The sequence below is a fragment of the Apodemus sylvaticus genome, chromosome 15 (assembly GCF_947179515.1).
Source record: "Apodemus sylvaticus chromosome 15, mApoSyl1.1, whole genome shotgun sequence".
NCBI classification, from domain to species: Eukaryota; Metazoa; Chordata; class Mammalia; order Rodentia; family Muridae; genus Apodemus; species Apodemus sylvaticus.
The window spans coordinates 65414114-65435156 of record NC_067486.1 but is presented as its reverse complement, the minus strand read 5'-3'; the positions used below and the strand labels follow the sequence as shown (position 1 = coordinate 65435156).

At 43.4% G+C, this 21043-nt stretch overlaps 1 protein-coding gene across 2 annotated transcripts in view; it reads left to right on the top strand.

Annotated features, from left to right (window-relative positions):
* The window catches only part of Hacd2 (3-hydroxyacyl-CoA dehydratase 2), a 79411-nt gene extending 61022 nt beyond the window's left edge, over positions 1-18389 (top strand). For both annotated transcript variants that reach the window (XM_052158502.1, XM_052158503.1), the window contains 3 exons: positions 11207-11328; positions 13622-13800; positions 18180-18389. In XM_052158502.1, the coding sequence (XP_052014462.1) occupies positions 11207-11328; positions 13622-13800; positions 18180-18262 (384 nt within the window). In that variant the 3' untranslated portion in view covers positions 18263-18389. The remainder of the gene's footprint in view (positions 1-11206; positions 11329-13621; positions 13801-18179) is intronic.
* The last annotated feature ends 2654 nt before the right edge of the window (positions 18390-21043 follow it).

The following is a 21043-nucleotide window of genomic DNA, read 5'->3' as shown; positions in this document are numbered from 1 at the left end:
GGTACACAGGCATATATATAAAGCACCCATACATATAAAATAACAAACGTTGTCCTGGGCTGGGTATGGTGGTTCATACTTGTAATCCTAACCAACACTTTGGAGGCTGAGACAGGAGGATTCTAAGTTTGAGACTAACTTGGGCTATATAATGACACTGTGTCTCAAATTGCTGCCAAGAAAAAAGGACAATGATGAAGAAAAAGAGGAAAAGGCCCTTAGTTACTGTGTTACAATGGTAAGAATGTTTTGATCAGTTTCCTTTGTCACTGTAAGTTTAAAAAAAAATCTTGTTGATAACAGCACTTCTAAATGGGGTAAATAGTGATTTTTTAAAATTACTTAGTTCATGTTTTCCATTAAAAATAATAGTATTTTAGCCAGACATGCAGGTACATGCCTTTAATCCCAGCACTCAGGAGGCAGAAGCATCATGTAGCCCCGTCCTGTCAAGACAGTGTAGCAACGATGGTCCCTGTAACTGTTTGAAGCCTTCTATGTCCTGAGGTTTCTAACAGAAATATAATTGACTTTTCACATAGAAAGTAATATGTTCTTTATACTTATTAAAATAGTTTCACAGTCACTGGTGAAATTTTCTACATAATTACTTTTATCTTGCTTAAGGAATAATTATCCCTGCTAATGGGAACTATCATTATCATAATCACGATTATTATCCTAATCTAAAGCATTTATTAAGAATTTGATTTTGGCTTCTAACTAGGCTAGCCAGCCCTTCTTCAAATCAAGTTTGTGGCCTGCCCTTGGGGTTTTATCCTCTAAGACAATAAAACTGCTAGCACAGCTCAGGGCCAGCCTTCAACCTGTTAGTCTTTCTCAAAGACCCTTGTTGGTAAGTTTTCTTTAATACATGTTCTTGTCTTTCCTAAGACTATTTCATAACCATCTCTCCAGCATATCCTGAACAATGTACAAGCCTAGTAGTAAATATATTTACTTCTAAATTGACTTCCAGGGTGCTTGCTTTTTATTTTTGTGGTTTTCTTTTGGTTTTTGTCTTTATTCACTTATCTTTTTTGGTATGTGGATGCAAGCAACGCTTGGGAGTGCCAGTTGTTTTCTTCCACTCTGTAGGGTTCCAGAGGTCAGACAGGTCTTTACCTTCTGAGCCACTCACTGGACCTTTCTTATAGTTTTTGAGACAAGGTCTCACAAGGTCAAACTTGGAACGATTTTCCTGCTTGTACCCAACAACAGCTGTAAGAGTTGTTTTCTATTTTTTCTTATGTGTGCAGTGTGTGTCTGTGTGCTTGCAATATGTGTGTATACACATGAATATGCCAGTATGTGTGCATGTGTTTCCGGGTGCTCGTGAATGTAGAAACCTCAAGTTGACAAGTCTTCCTCAGTCTCTGTCCACCTTATTCTTAAGAGGAAGCGTCTCAGTCAAACCCAGAGCTCTCTATATGGCCAGTCTCACTAGCCAACTTGCTCTAGGAATCCTGTCTGTCTTTTTTTCCTTTTCCTCGTGTGAGCCACCCCCACAGCTTACAGCTAGATGGATTTTATATTTTGTTTATTTTATTTTATTTTATCTCATGGAGACAGTCTCACTATATAACCTTGATTGCCCTGGAGCTCACTCTGTAGCCCAGGTATCCTCTAATTCACAGAGATCTGCCTGCTTCTGCCTCCTGAGTGCTGGGATTAAAGGTATACACCACCATGCCCAGCCCCATAGATGGTTTTTAAAAGATTGTTTATGCTGGGGTTGTGCTCAGTGATACAGTGCTTGCCTAGGGTACATGGAGCCCTCGGTTCAGTCCTAATGTTTGTAAATAACTTTTCACATAGAAATTAATATGTTCTTTGTACTTATTAAAATGTTTTCATGGTAGCTGGTAAGAATTTTCACCAAAGACAAAAGAAAATTTTATTTTGAAATCATTTCAAACTTACAGAAAAGTTGCCACAATACAGTGAGCTCTATACCTGTAGCTCAGATCTTTCACCCGTTGACATTTTACTACATCAATTCTGTTTATGTATGTGCATATGTGTGTCATTGTTTTTCTTCTTCTGAACCTTGAGAGTCAGATGTGCATGGAATCCTCTTGCCACCAAATACTTAGGTGAGGGAGTCCTGCACTTAGTACCTGTATGCAGCCCTTCAGATAAGGAAGTCCGCTTGGTTTAGCACTGCCACCTATTCCATGGGTCCCATGCACACTTCACTAACTTTCCAAACAACACGTGTATGTACAAGCAATATAGTTATATACATACTCTAGCTTATCTGCATATTCATGCACACATGTACAAGGAGGTGTGCTGTCTACCTCAGGTGCTATGCTAAGCACAACACAGAAGGGAGGTAAGGTGTTCATGTCACTTGCCAGGCCTCAGTCTAGAAAGCCCCTCCATCTTTGACATGTGCACCCCATGCTCACATCTTTGACAGTTTTAAAGAGCACACTTTATAGTGGCCTCCAGCCCAGATCAACCCAGAACTCCCTCATGACAATTCAAGCCATGTATTCTTGGCAGGAAGCCCACAGAAATGGCCCCGCCTCCTTGGGAGGTAGCATGCAGCCTCCCTGGTTCTTTCCTTGCTTCCGTCTTTCAGGAAGGCCTTACCTTATGCTGTGAAAAGGCCCAGACTTTCCTTATCCTTTACCTGCCCTTGTCCGAGAGCGTCTTACTAAGGAGTCCAGGTTCCTGCTGGTGGAGAGTTGTATTAAATCATGGTCTGAAAATCCCCACATGCAGGACAGGGGACACAAAGCCCATCCCTAACCAAGAAGGTATTTACAGTTGGTATCTGTAGGGAGAAGGAAAATCAGTTTGGGCAATGAAGTGACACACTCCAGGGTAGGCCCTATGCCCAGAAATGGTTGACCAGTATAAATCAGACCATGGGGTTTTGTATGCTTTTTGTCTTTCAGGTTGGAGTTTGGGGGTTTGTTTGTTTTGTTTGTTTTTGAAAGAGAAAGAACATGACGTTGGGTAGGTAGGAGAAGGAGTATCTGGGAGGACAAATAATATGATTAAAACATATGATTTTTTTAAATTTAAAATTGCACTTTAAAAAGAATTGGAGTTTGAGCAGCTGAAGAGTTTATAGCACCAGAGATGCTATTGATTATCTATGGGCTCTTTAAGTATAGACTACTAAGGCATACTTCCCTGTATATATACATACATACACTCACATTTAAATGTACTCTACAGCTAACTTGTCTGTGCAAGGAATATATGAATATGTTATGAGGTTAGACTGATTCCTCCAATACTTGAGTCTAGTGCTCTCATTTCATGTTTGCAGTTATTCTACCAAAATCAGGAAACCTAAAGTGTGCGTGCACGTGCGTGCGCGCGTGCGTGTGTGTGTGTGTGTGTGTGTGTGTGTGTGTGTGTGTGTGTGTGTGTGTGTCTGGGACCAAAAGAGGGCATCTGGATTCTCTGGAACTAGAGAGCCATATGAGTTCTGGGAACCAAAGGCCCATTGTCTGCAAGAAGAGCAAGTGCTTACCACTGAGCCATCTCTCCAGCCAGAAGAAGCTTCTTTTTCTTAATTGATTTGCTCAGTTAGCTTAGTCCTTTATTCCAAGTACCTAGTTTCCCAACTATAATGGTCATTTATTTCATACATGTGTGGCCCAGAACCAAGAAGACATATCAGAAACGTCGAAGGTTAAGGTTGGGTTTTCAGAACTTTACTCTCATTGTAAGATGGGGATCTGTGAGGCACTTTATGCACAGAAGCACTTGTACTCATCAATATAATAGCTTTATTGTTGCCTATATAGCTATTGAAAAGAATAAGCAAAGAGGTTGAATAGGCATTCATTTTTCCAACGAAGAGGAGCAAACACAGTAAGCACAGGATATCCTAAGATGCTCTGATGTGAACAGCCGGCCTGTGCGTAGTCTTGCAGGAACACTTCCTTTCCCACAGTGTCTTGGCTGTAGACATCGTCTGTATCTAGACCATCATTTTGGTCAGCACAGCAGTGATTACAAAATGAAGCTAAACAGGCAGTTGCCAGTGACTCGTGTGTGGTGATTCTGATGTAAGTGTCCACCTTACAAAGTGCAGCACATGCAGTTAAACACTCTAGGTGTGCATTCTAGTTTATTCTAGTTTATCACTTGGATTTATACAAATGCCACCACTATGTGTGCCACCACTCCCCGCCTTTTTTTGTTTTGTTTTGTTTTTGTTTGTTTGGGTTTTTTGGGGTTTTGTTTTGTTTTGTTGTTGTTGTTGTTGTTTTGGGGTTTTTTTTGTTTTTTCGAGACAGGGTTTCTCTCTAAAGTCCTGGCTGTCCTGGAACGAACTCTGTAGACCAAGCTGGCCTTGAACTCAGAAATCTGCCTGCCTTTGCCTCCCAAGTGCTGGGATTAAAGGTATGCAGCACCACTGCCCGGCTTTTGTTTTGTTTTGTTTTGTTTTGTTTTTTTTGGGTTTTTTTGTTTGTTTTTGAGACAGCCTCAACAGCCTCACTACAAAGTACATTACAAAGTACATAGACTTGTTTGCCCTGGAACTTACTATGTGAACTCACAGAGAGCCACCTACCTCTGCCTTCTGGGTGCTGGGCTTAAAGACATGTGTCACCATACCTGGCTGTTTTACATTTTTTAAGGAGTATAAAAAGCAACCATGATTTTTTTTTTTTTTTAAGTTTTCATATCATGCACAACCCAACTTATTTACTCTACAGGGCGTCTTATAGAAAAATACTTGGCTTAGAACATTGCTTTGGACCACATAGTGCCCCTGTCTGCACGCATGCCAAATGTGTTGTGCAAATGCCTGTGTTGAGGACATAATCCTCGTGCTGATGGAATATGGACAGGAACCTTTGAAGGACAGTTGCATTTAGCCGAGGTCACAAAGAATCAGTATCCTTAGAGGATACCACAAAGCTCCCTCTCCATGGTCATGTAAGGCTGCATCAGGAAGGCAGCTACTGCAAGTCAGAAAAGCTGTCGTCACAGCCAGTCATACTGCCACCCTGGTCCAGCCTTCAGGCTGGAGTTGGAAGAGAGCTGACTTCCATTGTGTAGGGTAGGCAGTCAGTCTGCTGGAGCAGACTAAGATACAGATACTCTCCATGCATGGTGTTGCAAGCACAGCCTCTAGTCCCAGCCCATCTTTTACCGCTACCTTATCACGTCACTTCCTCCCCTCCTGTCTTCTCTCTTTCCAGGGAAAGGGGTATTAAGAAGAAAGAAGGCTTGCCATAAAGCTTGGTCTCAGAAGTTCTTTGAAATGAGTGGAGTGATAAACAGCAGGTTTCAAAGTACTCAGAAGAATGGGGTTTCTATAATAGCGGCTGTCTTGTGTGCACCATCTGTTTTTCTTTGAATGTAACAAAAGTGACAGCTTTCCCTGCACTGATAGTCCCTGTGCCTTTTAAAGTCAAACATATGATGCTATTTGTGCGTAAAGGTTTTTCTCTTGTGCCCATTTGTTTTTCCAGCTTGGATTTCTATGTAAACTCCCTTGGCCAAACCACACAAGCCACCTACACGCTACCTCCTTCCTGGCTTCAGATCAGGGATAGGAAGCAGTGCCTGTGGTGTGCGGTGGGAGGTAGCACACTGCACTGGTGAGGTACCTCTGCTAACCCTCTGTGTGCCTTCATTATGAACATGCACCTCTGACAGACAGCTGCCTGCAAGACACTTGGGGGGACAGGGAAGTGGTTCAGTTATCATATCGTTTGTCTAGCATGTACAAAGCCCTCAGTTCAAACACCAGCTCCATAGAAACCAGCATAGTGGTGCATGCCTATATATAATCCAGCATTCAAGAGGTACAGACAAAGGATCAGAAATTCAAGGTCATCTTCAGCCACATAGGGAGTCTGAAGCCAGGCTAGGCTAGAGACCCTGTGGGTGCCTGCCCTACCCTGCTCTGTCCTTTCTAAGCCTTAATAAATCCCAGTTATCACCCTTTCCTCCTTTCACCTCATGTGACCCCTTTCCCCCTTAAAAATCAGTATTACTTATTTATAGAAAATCTTGTTTTTTAAAACAACTTTATTTATTTTTTAAATTAATTGTAATTTTTAAAAATTCACCATTTTAGGTATCCACTACTTTTGGCAAATTTAGCAAGTTGTGCAAGCAACATACCTTAATCTCGTTTAGAGCATTCTATCGCCATCATATGATGCTTTGGGCCCCTGTAAGTTCACTGGTGCTCCCAACCCCTAGCCATCATTTTTTGTCTCCAAATTTGCTACTTCTACACAGTGGCTACTTACAGTTGGCTTCTTTTACACAGCGTGATGAATGTTTTTGTTGTTTGACTCCTCTGTGTTGTAGCACATGCTGATTTCCTTCCTTCATGTTGCTGAATCATATTATGTTGTATGAACATATTATCTGTCCCTGGTTACTGGCTATTTCAGCTGTTTAACCTTTTCACAATTAGGAACTGTGACACTTCCATGAATATTTGCATGCAAACCCCTCCCTTTTTTTAATTTTACTATGTAACTTAGGCTGACTTCAGATTCAGGATCCTCTTGCCTCAGCCTTCTGAGTGCTAGGATTATAAGTATAGACCCTGTGCTCAGCTTTAAGTCTTGTAATCCTTTTGTGTGTGAGGGGGGAGGGGGATTCTTTTCTCCTACAATACATCCTGGCCACAGTTTCCCCTCTCTCCATTCTTCCCATCTCCCCTCAACTTCCCCTCCTCCCCTCCCCCCCCCACCTACTTCCCCTTGGTTTCCCTTCAAAAAGAACAGGCCTCCAAGAGACAACAACCAAACATGACAAAACAAGAAGAGATAAGACAAGGCAAAGGCTATCATACTGAAACTGACAAGGCAGCCTAACAAGGTGAAGGAGGAGGAGTCTCGAGAGCACAAGAGCCAGATGCATACCTGTTCCCACTGTTAGAAGTCACACAAAACCCAAGCTACAGCCATAGCACACACACAGAGGACCAGGTGCAGACTTCTAGGCCCATGGTTGCCTCCTCAGTCTCTGTGAGCTCATATGATCCCTGCTTAGTTGATTCAGTCGGCCGTGTCTTCCTAGTGTCCTCCATCCCCTCCAACTCCTGCAGTCCGTTCTCCCCCTCTTCCATGGGATTCCTCAAGCCCCAAAGGGAGGGAGTAGACAGAGACTTCCAAAAGACTCTGTCTGAGTAATATCTGGCTTTGGGTCTTTGCACCCACTCCCATCTGCTGCCAGAGGAAGCCTCTCTGATGGCCACTGGACAAGGCACTGATCTATGAGCATAGAGAATATCATTAGGAATCATTCCATTCTTTGTGTTGTTGTTTGGCCCATTGTGTTTGGTTCTACCCTAGTAGGTCCCTGGGCTGTCCAGTATCTAGTTCCTGGCCATCCATGATGTGGGTTCCCTCTTGTAACTTGGACCTCAAGTTAAACTAGATACTGCTTAGCCACTCCCTCTGCTCCCATTGCCCTAGCACATACTGTAGGCAGAACAGATTATAAGTTGAAGGTTTGGTGTTTGGCTTTCTCTTTTGGCAGCCTGTAGTATACCTTCCCACACCGAAGGGGCTAGAATGTAGGGGTGAAGGCTCCATCTCTGCAGACACCAGCTTGACCTCCATATGTTCAATGAACTCCTTGATAATAAAGTTGTATATTTCTATTTCTTAATTTGAAATAGCTGAGTTGCCTGTTGTGTTTCTCCCCACCATCAGCACATAGGCAAAGGCAGGAAGACAATGACAAATTTGACCTCAGCCTGGCTGTTAGTGAGTCCTAGACAAGCCAGGGATGCACTGTCTCCAAAACAAACAAAGAGAACTGAGCTTGAAATACTGGTTCTTTGCCTTCTCAAAAATGCCTTCCTAAGCCACACTAGCCTAAAAGAACTTCATGAAGCTTTTAATCATTTCTCTGTGAATCACTATCTCCTAATAAATAGGAGGTTCTCCACTTATTGGAATTATAGTTCCAATTCTTGCTCTCAAAAACAAAAGGTTAGTTTTCATCCAGTGAAAGAGGCATTAATTCCACAAAGCCCTAGGACCCACCAGACCTGTATTGGAACTGAGAAAGCTGAGTGATGGCACATGGTCTGCTGAAGACCTCCCCATCAAGAGAGAATAAAACATTCTGATCCCATCCACTCAGCAACCCTGTAGATCTTGTTTGTTTGTTTGTTTGTTTGTTTGTTTTTGGCGGTGGTTGTTGTTTTTCAAGACAGGATATTTCTCTGTGTAGCCCTGACTGTCTTGGAACTCACTCTATAGACCAGGCTGGTCTCGAACTCAGAAATCCGCTTGCCTTTGCCTCCTAAATGTTGGGATTAAAGGCGTGCCCACCACTGCCCGGCTCCTGTAGATCTTTTGTTCTCTTCTCTCCTGCCTCCTCCCCATCTCCTTGTCTCCCTAGCTGGGACTGGATCTTATGATGCTAGTCCATCTAGTGACTTTCCAAGGCACTGTGCAGGATGCCCTTGCCAGCTCCCACTCAGCTCACCCATTCAACGTAGGATTTCTGGACTCTGTGAATTTAAGTCCAAGGCCCAGAATCCTGCAGCTTTAGAACGTAGCAGGTATTCTTGGACAGCTGATTTGTTAGGTTGGTTTTCTGATTTCAGACCAACATCTTATTCCTTTTGCTTTTATCCATTAGTCTCATATTAATGGTGTCCTTCTTACATACTTTAAAGTACATGCTCTCTGTTTCCTGTCCTGAGCTAAGCCCTGCTAGTTATCGCACGTGTTCTGTTGACAGACTCTGCCTCCTAGCTGAGGCCTGATGTATTTAGAATGTAGTTATGGGACAAGATTGTCATAGTAAGTGCTGAGTGCTGAGTATGTGTTTACCCCTCACATCCTGTTGTCTCCCATCTCATGGATTCATGAGCCAGAGTATTCTTTAGTCTGTACTGAAGTTATTTTGCTATTGAATTATAGAAAACTTTACATTTCTTTCTGTTGAGTTTGACATAATTAGGTTTTTAACTTATTGTGGTAAAATATATATGACATTTACCATTTTGGCTATTTTTTAGTGTATAATACAATTACTTTAAGTGCCTTCCCATGATTGCCTTTCATCCACAGAATTTTCTTCACCTTCCCAAACTGAGACTCTACCAGATAAACAGTAATCACTCCCCCACTCCTTCCTGCCCAACTCCTAGCAATGTTCTGTCTTTACTTTTCTTATCTCTAAATGGACCACTCACTTGCTGTATGTGAGTGGAATCAAACAGTATTTGTTCTTTTGCAAATGGCATATTTAACCAATAATAATCTTCAAGCTACATTCATCCATGATGTAACATGTGTAAGAGTTTTCTTAAGGCTTAATAATATTTTGTACTATGTGTGTGCACATACATGCATGCAGTTGTTGATATATTCACCATTGATAGACTCTTGGCTTTCATCCACCTTTTGACTATTGTGACTAATACTGTTGTGACATGACCAACAGATACCAGTTCAGGTCTTGTTGGTCCTCTAGTTGCTTACAACCCATTACATTTTGTCCTTGTTTTTTGTTATTGAATAATTTCTACAAATCAGAAAGATTTACCTCTGACTTTATCCATATGGGTGTTTTGCCTGCATGTATGTTTGTAATCCTAACCTTTGAAAGAGTAAGTGTAAAGAGTAAAGTGTAAATGTTGTCTGTTCCTTCAAACTACCTGCTTGGCTAGGTCAAAGTGAGAAGTTTGAAGTTTACCTGCTTATTTATAACCTGTCTTATGTGCTGGTCATTAAGATGACACAAACCAATATTAGGTATTAAAAAGAAGGCAGCTGGGTCTTAGAGTAAGCTGAGTAGGTTGGATCCCTTTGCTTCACAGATAGTTAGTTGTAAAGCTTTTTCCTATGAAAAGCATCAAGTGCTTTGGGGAAACAAAAGATGAGTTAAAGTACACACTCAGCTTCCAACCTGTGTTATGAGGTTGAACACGGAATACTAGAGGAGCTGCCTGTCAGAAGTCTTTAAGCCAGGTTTTAGCCATAGCTGTAAAAAATAATACTAATGAAATAAATCTATAAAAAACATACATCACTGTCAGATAACAAGGGTCACAGAGTCCATGAAAAGCAGCACATCCTATAAATGAAGATTCTGGTATCCATGGGCTTTTTAAGCAAAGCTTCGTGGGTAGCCTGGAGCCCTCAGCGTGCTCTTTAAAGGTCCTTAGCTCTGGCCTTACTGTGGCTAATAGAAAAGCACCAGGAAAGCAGAAGTACTCCTGCTCTTGACAGTATGAAATTCTTATTATTTTTAGAGAATAGTAACCATGCATTTATGAAGTTCTTTGTCAGGGCAATTTAGTTAATAGCTATGTAAATGACTACTTATTTCACTGTGTAGGTGGATCGCTCCATGTACACTTTCTGAGAAAGAATGGAAGTGCTAAAAACTGTTGGCTCTGCAGATGGAAAGAAGCAAAAGTGAAGGCAGGGTCGCTGCACCCTTGTCACTAGGGGTTGGGATGAGACAGAGAAATCAGCGCATAGTCGTCTGCTCAGTTCACTGAGTAGGACTTCTAACTCACAGCCAACTCACCAACCATGTAGGACACAGGAAACTGAAGTGAGTCTCAGTGCAAGCTTGTCTGTTGTGTTTTGCTCACAAAGGATCATTATAAACTCAGAGTGGGATGGAGGGGTGCTGTAGTCCTTATTGCAGCCATAAATTCCCTTGGGATGGCACCTGTCAAACATGGAAGGGGATTTCACCAAGGTTATCGTTTTTCCAGCATAAGAACAGGCAGTGAGTGTCAAAGTTGTTCTGATTCTAGCTGCTCCTGTGAGAGGCAGGCAGCCTGTCTCCTCAAGGTCTGTGCCTCTTCCTCCCCTGCTCATCCTACCCATCCGTGCTTTGATCCTCACATTTGCATTCTAGAAATGTCCTCAGATCCCCAGCTGTCACACTGACTGCGCTCAGATTCTTGGTGAAGCCCAAGCTTCCCACCCGCTTGTCCTCCTAGCCTCCTCTACCTGCTTCTGACTCCCACCACCTCACTTTCCCTATTAGACTAGCAAAGAAACTTGCTGTATTTCTCTCTTCCTGGGGGGTCCTGCTCATCAGTTCCCTTCCGAGCTGCTCCTGCTGGTCCACGTGCCTCCACACAACTGTTGTAGGTGCTGTCTTTGATCAGCAAGCCCTTTCTAAGCTGTGGCTGGGCAGCCCTTCAGGCACTGCACATTATAAATGCCTCTTCCTCACGTTCCTTATTTGCTCTTACATCTTTTTTCTTTTCCTCCAGGTGCAGAGTGAAGACAGTGTACTTCTGTTTGTTATTGCCTGGACAATCACGGAAATTATCCGTTACTCCTTTTACACGTTCAGTCTGTTAAACCACTTGCCTTACATCATCAAATGGGCCAGGTAAAGAATCACATACAGCAAATGCTGACTTTGTAAGACCCACACCGTATTTCCCTTTTATTGCCTGAATATTGCCTCCAACTTCCCAAAACTAAAATTGGATGAGATGGAGGGACTTCACCAGAAGGGTCTTGATTTTTATCTATAGAAAGAAACACTGTTCTAAAGTCTTCATAAAATAATCAATTTTACTTAGATTATTTTTCTTGAAATCTATTCTTTTCAGTTAAGTTACTTAATAGAGATTTAATATAATATCTGTTTTTGTCCTTATTTAGTTTAGCTGATGAACTTGTCCCCTTGTGGTGATTTCTGGTCCGTGTCTACATTTCCTAGTCTTGTTTTGTCAAGAAACTATGACACGTGAGGTCATTTTACTTAATAACAAACATTACGTGGTTTTCTCAGCTTATACGTTTTATTTTGCTTTGATTATTTTTACCAGTAATATTCATTAAGAATTCAGGCATGTGGGGCTGGAGAGATGGCTCAGCAGTCAAGAGCACTGACTGTTCTTGCAGAGGTCCTGAGTTTAATTCCCAGCAACCACATGATGGCTCACAACCATCTGTAATGAGATCTGTTTCCCTCTTCTGGTGTCTGAAGGCAGCTACAGTGTACTTACTCACATGAAAGAACGAAAGGAAAGGAAAGGAACGGAAGAAGGAAGGAAGGAAAGAAAGGGAAAGGAAAGAAGGGAGGGAGGGAGGAAAAAGAAAGAAAAGGAAAGAAAGAAAGAGAGAGAGAAAGAGAAAGAAAGAAAGAAAGAGAGAAAGAAAAAGGAAAGAAAGAAAGAAAGAAAGAAAGAAAGAAAGAAAGAAAGAAAGAAAGAAAGAAAGAAAGAAAGAAAGAAAGAAAGAAAGAAAGAAAGAAAGAGGAAAGGAAAGGAAAGAAAAGAGTGAGTGAATGAATTCAGGCGTGGTGATTCACCCCTTAGTAATCCCAGAAGAACTTGGGAGGCTGAGGCAGGAAAATTGCCACAAATTCTGGCCACAGAATGGGACTGTGGTCTCAGTAACAATACAAACTTTAATTATGACTTGGACAAAAGGCTGATGGCACATCTGCTTATCCATCTGTGATTTTGTGCATGAAGGACTATGGGGTAAAGAGGACAGAGCAGAAAGATCCAGGCTAACTTTGGAGCTAAGACACCTCATTTCTTAAAAAGAAAACAGTTATTACTACCTAGTTTATGACTTTAGTGATTGAATTAGGTATAGAATCCAGTTTCCAGCATTTCAGGATGTGAGCTTTTTGCTTTTTTTTTTTTTTTTAATAAACTATATTTGGGGGAATAAAGAAGGGAAAACAAACAGCTTCCAACCAACCTGCACCGCCATCATGGAGGCTCTTTGTGGGAACACTTGTTGACTGAGATGTGGCTTTGTTCTCGGAGAAATCTTTGGCTTATTTTTCTCTGTTGTCTATGGACAGTTCTTCTCCACTGCCCTTCCTAGTGATCTATGTTGGCAACAGTGCATATGACTTGTTCCTCAGCAGATTCTTGTGCCTGGAAGTTTAATCCAGGTTAGTCTTGAGCCATAAGTAGGTATCCGAGCTGACGGTTTCCATGGGGGCAATGATGCCTTGTGTGTTTGAGTTTGTCTGCAGGTGCGTGTGTGTCCACGTGCATGCTCACTGCCTGCAGAGGCCAGGCGATCTCTTAGGATTGGAATTATGGATGGCTGTGAGCCACCACGTGTGTGCTTAGGAACTGAACCTCTGCAAGAACAAGTGTTTTTCTCTCCTGCTCCCTCTGAATTCTTTTAAAAGAGATAAAACTTTTTAAAATGAAAATACATGCGTGAACCTCTCATGCAATAGAAGTTTATTTGTGTGGGTTTATTTGTAAAATTCACAGCTATTAGGAATCTCTAATGTTAAAATTAGTCAAGACTTTATTTTCACTGTAGCTTGTACGGGCATTTGGGGAGTAGCAGGACGTAGTTGTGTAATGTGCTGCTTTCTTTAGTCCACGTGCAGCTTGGCATGCCTTAGGGGCTCCTGGATGCTGTTCATCTCCTTCCTCTCTGCCTCACAGGGAGGGAAGGCCCTTGTAGATTTACCGCCCTCCTCTACCTCCTTCACTGTAAAGCCGCTTGTTCTGAAGAAGCCAGGGTTCAAGGCTGACTGACAGTTACTTTGTGTTAGAACATCTGGAAACATTTGGGAACCTTCAATGGCCCCTTTCAAACACCAGCGAATGGGAGCTGCAGACACCAACTTTCTGCAGAGGCATTGCTTGTAAACACAGCTCTGAGCAGGCAGTGAGGGCTCTGTTCTGTTTCAGGTACACACTTTTCATCGTGCTTTACCCAATGGGAGTGACAGGAGAGCTCCTCACAATATACGCGGCCCTGCCCTTTGTCCGACAGGCTGGCCTGTACTCCATCAGTTTACCTAACAAATACAACTTCTCCTTCGACTACCATGCATTCCTGATTCTGATCATGATCTCCTACATTCCACGTAAGTATATTTATGTGACAAAGGTCAGCTCTGCAGTAACTAGAGTTATGTCTTTGCTCTATATGTAATATAAATCACATTTATGGGACGCTTTGGTTTTTATTGACCACTGATTTCAGAGGGAATTTTCTCAGTAATTAGATAAAGATGAACCCTTTTTTGTAGAGCGGCGGTATGCATCCCTTCTCAGTGTGCAGGGCACCCCTGTGTTAGGCCAAGCACTAAGGAGAGAGCAGAAAACCACTGACAGCCTTACCTTAGCTTTATTTTTCTGTCTCTTCAGAGTTGTTTTATTATGGTTTGTGAAAAAAATATAAAAAGATGTTTGCATTGCTCAGCAAATCAAAATAAGCAGTTTCCCTTCGCTTTAAGAGCTACCCTTCTGGTAACTGACCAGAGACAAAGAGCAAAATAAAGACAGATGTATTGTTTTTCTGCAGTTCTCGTTTCCTTGTTGAGTACAAAACCCTCAGAGTTGGACACAGTGTTCCCTTCAGTGTGGCTTCCAGTTATTCTAATAGAACCTCTGATGGCTTAAATGTACGGAAAATCAAATGTACCTCTGAACGCACAGGGGCAGAACAGAAAGGGCACATTTGACAGCGTGTCAGAGAGTTCTGGTTGCTGATCATGAGGAGTGTGTCTTTTTCTCAGATTCTGCTCAGGTGTAACTCCTCCGGCTGATTTCTGTATTCCAAAAGGACCTTGTTAGACCCAAGGACAAACCAAGCTCATTTGGCTCCACTGTAGCCACTGTAATTTTTAGTCTCCCCTGAGCCCCACTAAGTTCAAGCAGGGATAAATTTTATCTCTTTATCCCCCAGCATTATCTGAATGAGTCACCCTAACCATCATAAATGACATGTTTGTGTCCCTCTATAGAAAATTACATTTTACGCATTGTGAAGGAAAAAAAAAATTCCATCCAGATTTCATCTGAACATTTATCTTGGAGAAATTCTTGGACATAGTCCTGCTTCCTGATTCAGTTCCCACTCTCTTCATTACCAAAAGCTTCCTTTAATGCTGAAACCTTGGTGACTAACAGCCATTTCTCTTCAGAAAACGTGCTGGATGTTGAAACAAAAGGCAGATCTGGAAGAGTAAAACTGTACATGCCTCGGATGCATGGGTTCTCAGCTTTGAGTTTGCTCCCTGAAGCCTCGTTTTTTCAGCTCCAAAGCAGCAAGGCACAGCAGTGACGTTACTGCTCTGAGAATAGCACCCCTGGGCACCTCAGTGTTTGCTGCTGTTCTGATAAGCAGGAGATATGTCCTGCTCTGAATGACTAGAAAGGGCAGGGAAGGCATCACTCAATCGCAGCTCTGGGGGACTTGACCCTGACACTCCAGAGTCCAACTGCTGGCCAGGCCTTTACTCCAGGAGCAGTTGTCAAGGTGTCCTTGATCTTCTCCCTGGCAACCAGCCTTGCCAAGACTTCCTGCTGCTTTCCTGCTAGGCTGATTGTCAGATCAGACATAGCAGCCCTCCATGACACTGGGGCCCCTGCTGGAGAACACAGCCAGCCCTGTGGGGTTTTCCATCTTGACCCTCAGGGAGAAAGGGCCAAGGACAGACCTAAGTCAGAGCTCCACCCTCATTCTTTTTCGAGCTGTGAGATTACTAGAAATTAACACAGGGCCTTGGGCACACCCTCTCCCACTACCCTGTGTCCGCAGCCCCAGAACTCTGACTGACTTTGTTTTCATTTATGCTTATTTATTTGTTAGAAGAGTGTGTGAGTCAGGTTTTCTCTTTCCATTTGATATAGAGATCAAACCCATGTTGTCAGACTTGCTTAGCAAGCACCTCTACCCACTAAATCAGCTAATTTTTAATTATGGGTGAGAGGTGTGTGCACACAAGTGCATAATAAGCTCAGATCCCTGAGAAGGCCAGAGGCCTCTGATCCTCTGAAACTAAAATTAGTTAAAGATGCTTTTGTCCACCCTACATGGTGCTGGGAATCAAACTCGGGGGCCCTGCGAGAGAAGCATGTGCTTCGTACAGCTGACCTGAGTCTAGAGCCGTGGAGCTCTGCTTGCCTAGCCTTGGCTCGTGCCTAGCCTTGGCTCGTGCCTCTAGTTCTCCTGCTTCTAGTTCAGGTCCAGCACAAGATGATTGTCTTCTCAACTGCCTTTGCGGGTTAATACTGTCAAAGCTTTCTTCAGCTCGGCCGGATGTAGTTACATATGTCAGGAACTGTCCTGAGCACAGTGGTCATTCTGATGAAGGAAACACAGCCCAAGAGCATCCAGTGTCCCCTCCCATATACGTCCATGTACCTGGAGCACAAGAGGCCTCTGCAGACTGTAACAGAATGAAAAGGGCCACACCTGGGCCAGCAAGCTGTCTCAGCAGGTGAAGGTGCCAGGCCCGGCACCCTGAGCAGCGCCTCTGGAACCCAAATGGTTGAATGAGAGTGACAACTCCTGCAATTTGTCCTCTGTCCTCTACACATGCACCACAGCACATTACACACATGCATACACACACACACACACACACGTCTGTCCTCATTTCTGTAGTGTGACTTTGCTGATAGACTCAGGTTCTTTCTTTAGGACTGAGAGGCCTAAGGAATGGCCCTTAGTAGCACTGGGACATTCCCACAAATGCAGCCAGGGAAGGGAAGGTATCCTCACCATGCTTAGCTCAGAGTCCCTTTCCTAAGGGAGAGCTAGCAGTGTGGCTGGCCCCGCAGTTTTAAATAATTACAATTAGCACTCCTTATGGCTTAATTATAGCCTTACTTCCAGTTTTTAGATTATAGAGCTTGTCAAACTTTCTGGCTTTCATACCAAAATAGTTCTGTCACTGTTGAATTCTCTGCATAAGCTGAGCCTTTTCTGTGAGTAACTTCCTTACAGTAACTATGAGTGCAAGTGGCAGAGGGCCTTGGGACTGTTGGCTACATCTCTGGTCACCTGTCAGCTTGATGGGGGGGGGGGGTAGGGGAGGGGCCTGAAATTTTAATCAACTTGGAGCTAGATGTGGTGGTGCATGTCTTTAATCTCAACACTCGGGAAGCAGGGACAGGCAGAGCTCTGAGTTCAAGGTCAGCCTGAGTTCCAGGACAGCCAGAGCTACAGAGAGAAATCCTGCCTCAAAACAAACAAACAAAAAAAAAAAAAAAAGAGGAGGAAGGAAAGGGAAGGAAAAGGAAAAAGAAAAAGGAAAAAAAGAAAGGTGATCAGGATAGAATTCATTTGAAAGGGAAGAGACTATCCCAGGAGAGCTGGCGATAATAGAAACCACCTGCTCTCAGATACAGGCTACCCTGAAAATCAAAGATGTCACCACTGAGAAGAGGAAGGACGAGGAAGGGACCGAATAGGAGCCGTGTGGTGGCTGCATGTCCAGTTTGCAGGAACCCTGTGAAGGTCAGGTCGGCTCGAGCCAGCGCTTCTCCATGGGGCATTTGTGGTGAACAGGTGTTAGTTGACAATATTTCAGTATGCCTGGTTTCATATGCTAAATGCCAGTAACTCCAACCCACTTGCCAAACTCTCTAGGGAGGCAGTCCTCTTTTAAGAACCAGTACCAAGGCCGGGCAGTGGTGGCGCACACCTTTAATCCCAGCACTTGGGAGGCAGAGGCAGGCGGATTTCTGAGTTCAAGGCTGGCCTGGTCTACAGAGTGAGTACCAGGACAGCCAGGGCTACACAGAAAATCCCTGTCTGGAAAAAAAACCAAAAAAAAAAAATAATAATAATAATAAAATAAAAAACAAAACAAAAAAAAAAAAAAAGAACCAGTACCAAGAACAGGAGACTGTCCATACCTGATGTCCAAGATACTGGCTTTCCTTCTATAATGCTTTCTCCACATCCCAACTCTTTGTTATGTTTGAAGTCAGAGTTTATAGCCCTCCTCTCCTTCCTCATTCTTGCCATCCAGGGTACAACTTTCTCAGGAAGTGCCATGAGGTGATTGCTCCCTCCCCCCACACTCCAACCTCTACTCCAAGACAGACTGGCTAAACAGTCCCCCCAGAACCTGATCCTCCCAGGTTCTCTGAAACCCTAGGTGTGTTGTTTACCCTCTCTGGGCCTGTAATTCCTCCTGTGAATAGGAATGACTTCATCAGAAGTCTTTCCCTGGTTGTTCTGAAATTTTCCAGATTAACTGTGCAGGTATGTAGAGTGTCAGCAGGATGGTACCTCACTCAGTGGTAGAAACTCTGTTCTGTCTCGTCCGCACAAACGATAATAACTTTGTGGTGGCCTGTGTCCCTTGACTGTTGTGGGAGCACTGTCCCTCCCTGCCCTGTCCGGTTGCTCTTATACTGCTCCCGTTGGTCGCTGTCTCAGGACTGCACGCTTTGAGTGAACAGCCGTCAAAGGCCCACTAACCCACTGTTCCTTCTTCTCTTCCAGTTTTCCCCCAGTTGTACTTCCACATGATACACCAGAGAAGAAAGGTCCTTTCTCGCACTGAAGAACACAAGAAGTTTGAGTAGCTCTCCACAGCACCCCAAACCAAACTTTTCAATGATCAAAAAATGCTGCAGACTTTTTGAGTTCCCAATAAGAACTATTTTTAAAATATTAAATACAAAACAAAATAAAAACCAAAATCCAGTGTCATATGGGCCTGGGATTTTATAAAAAATAAAAATAAAAAGATTAAAAATGCAAAAGGCTGTTACCTAAAGCATCCTAGCTGGTCCTTTCAGCATGCCCTGACCAGAAGATGCCAGTTCCTATGATGGCGCTAGAAGGGGGTTGGCCTTTGTCTCCTTCATGGCCTCCATTGCTCTGGCCCAGCCGCGCAGAGTGCCGAGAGCTGGGGGGGGGGGGGGGTGTTAGGTTGCAGTCTGCTGTGGCTAGCCTTCCCCTTCTCCAAGTGCTTGACCGGATGCTGGAAACTGCTCTGGTATGCTCTGAAGTGCTGGCTAGGACCTAGCCCTTCATAGCTAGTGAATGAGTTACAAGGTGTATGTGGCTGTGAGGCTTTGGGTAGTGCCTGTAACCAGAAAACCACTAAAAGCCTTTCATTTGTTTTTGATTGAGTTGTTGCTGCCTGCCGCTGAGAACTATGCTTGAACTTAGTAAGTCTCTGTAGACTATAAAGACCGTCACGTGGAACTCAGCCTTAGTCAGATTCTAACAAGCACAGTGTTGGGAGAGCTCGGTGTCTGGCAGTGCCAAGCGCCTTCGTGTGCTTTAGCTCAGAGCACGATGTGCACTGGCCGGCAAGAGCCTTCCTGACAGACTCGAAGCCTGACTCATCACACAGAAGGAGGAACTCTGAAATTAAGGGCCCTTGGAAAGGCTTATGTCACCACCATGGTCCAGAGAAGGCATTCACAACTAGATTTATACTTACTTTTTATTTTCGTTTTTTACTCTTCTGTTTAGGTACCTTTCCTGACTGTGTTCCTGTATAATTCTCACCAGGTTGTAAGTCCAGAGACAGCACATGCTCTAGGGAAAGCTTTAAGGTAGTGTCTCGTCCATCTCCACGTGTCAGCAGCCACCAGCCTGTCTGACCGTGTCTTCACAGCACTTCCTAGCTCACCTGCGTAGTTAAGTCCCCTTAGGATAGGTTTGGAGGAGACAGGCAAAGCCAGGGTCCTGCCCAGTCCACTGCTCCCAGTGCACCCTGGCAAACTCCTCGTTAAAAATAGAAAGCAAGGTTCAGCTGAATGCCAGGCCCGAGTTTAGCTGTGCATTCGATTTTAAACAGTACCTTCTGAATAAGATCTCTCCCCATACTTGCTTTCTTCTTTCCTTTTTTGTTTATCTTTAAGACTTTAAAAATCTTGCCATTGTCATTTAGAATATAATTGTTCCAATCAGAAGAATATAATGAAAACTACATTTTCAAATGCATATTTTCATAGAAGCTTGAAAAGCTAATGCAGACAGGTGTGTAATAAGTTATTGTGGAACTGAACATTAGAATTCTGCTGCAAGTCAGCTCTCTTGACTTGGCTGTGTCGAAATCTATTCTGGTATTTGATAGACAAATATGTGGGAAATATTTTTTTCAGCTTTTTCTCCCTTTTTATTCCTCTAAACTGTATTGCTCCTGTGAAACAGAATCAACTTGGGTTTCATCGCCTTTTTACTGTATCTGAGATGTTACCAGTGCATTGAAATGCCCTCAGAGGTAGTGTGAGAAGCAGGCCGTCCAGCCCAAGGGACCCGAGTCTGCCTTCCTCATTGCTACATCTGCTTGGCTGGATTGCCTCAGATAGAACTGCGGCGATGAGATTATAGACACCGCTTTCCCTCACAAAAGGTCTCAGTCCATCCAGTGTCTGCTTGACATGTGCTTTAAGATGCAGCAGACAGCAGTGTCCTCCCGACACCTCTCGGTAGCTGGATTTTAGGTCTTTTTCGTTTTTCATCCCTGACATGAATTAATTTTTCCATTGAGGTAATCATGTTCTTTTATAAACTGAGAACATCCAGCCTCCTCAGGTGTGACATCTAATGAGGTGTGAGTGAGGAAGGTACTTCTCAGTGGCCATTCTGTCAGAACTAGAGTCGGCCGTCATCCTCCCGGCACCCACCTGACTGCAGGTCAGATCTCCCCCAGGGCCCTCTGCGGAAGCGGAGGAATGGAGCCTTTGAGGTGAGCAGCAGCCCTCTGTAGACCTGCATCATGCAGAGGCTGGGACCACAGGCGTCACAAGCCCTTGGAGTTAGCCACGGAGTAAAGCACTGTCCTCCCAGACAGGAAAGTCTAATGCAAACTGAGCAAGAGGATGGTGCCGACCAGAGAGGTGGTGAGGCCATCGTGCCGCACTCTTCACTGTGTTCGCTTTCCTTTTCCATTACAAGCCTGGCGCTGCTGAGGTCCAGCCGGGAGGTCAGTCTCAGTTCTGAGTTTCAGGTGAACACTATAAACCACCGAAGTCAGTACACATCGCTCCCTTGAAATTTGGGTAAAAAATTATACAACCATATATATATATATATATTCATTTTGTATTTTTTCTATGTTGTGAAAACCAAAATTGTAATTTTATAAGTCTTTGATTCACTAAAATTATATAATTTAAATGTATTTTTTTGTATATTTAGAAATAAGGAGCTCAAAAACTATGCTTAACTTTGTATGCATGCACTCGAAAGCTGTTTTTCTCTGATGTTAATGTAGTAGTAAGTTATAAACACTGACACATGTGCCTGAGTCTGATCTGGAGCCATGTTGCAAGAATGTGGAAACTCCCATTCCACCATGGCCTCAGCTTGTTCTTTGATGATTTTCAAGCCTGTTTCTGGTATTA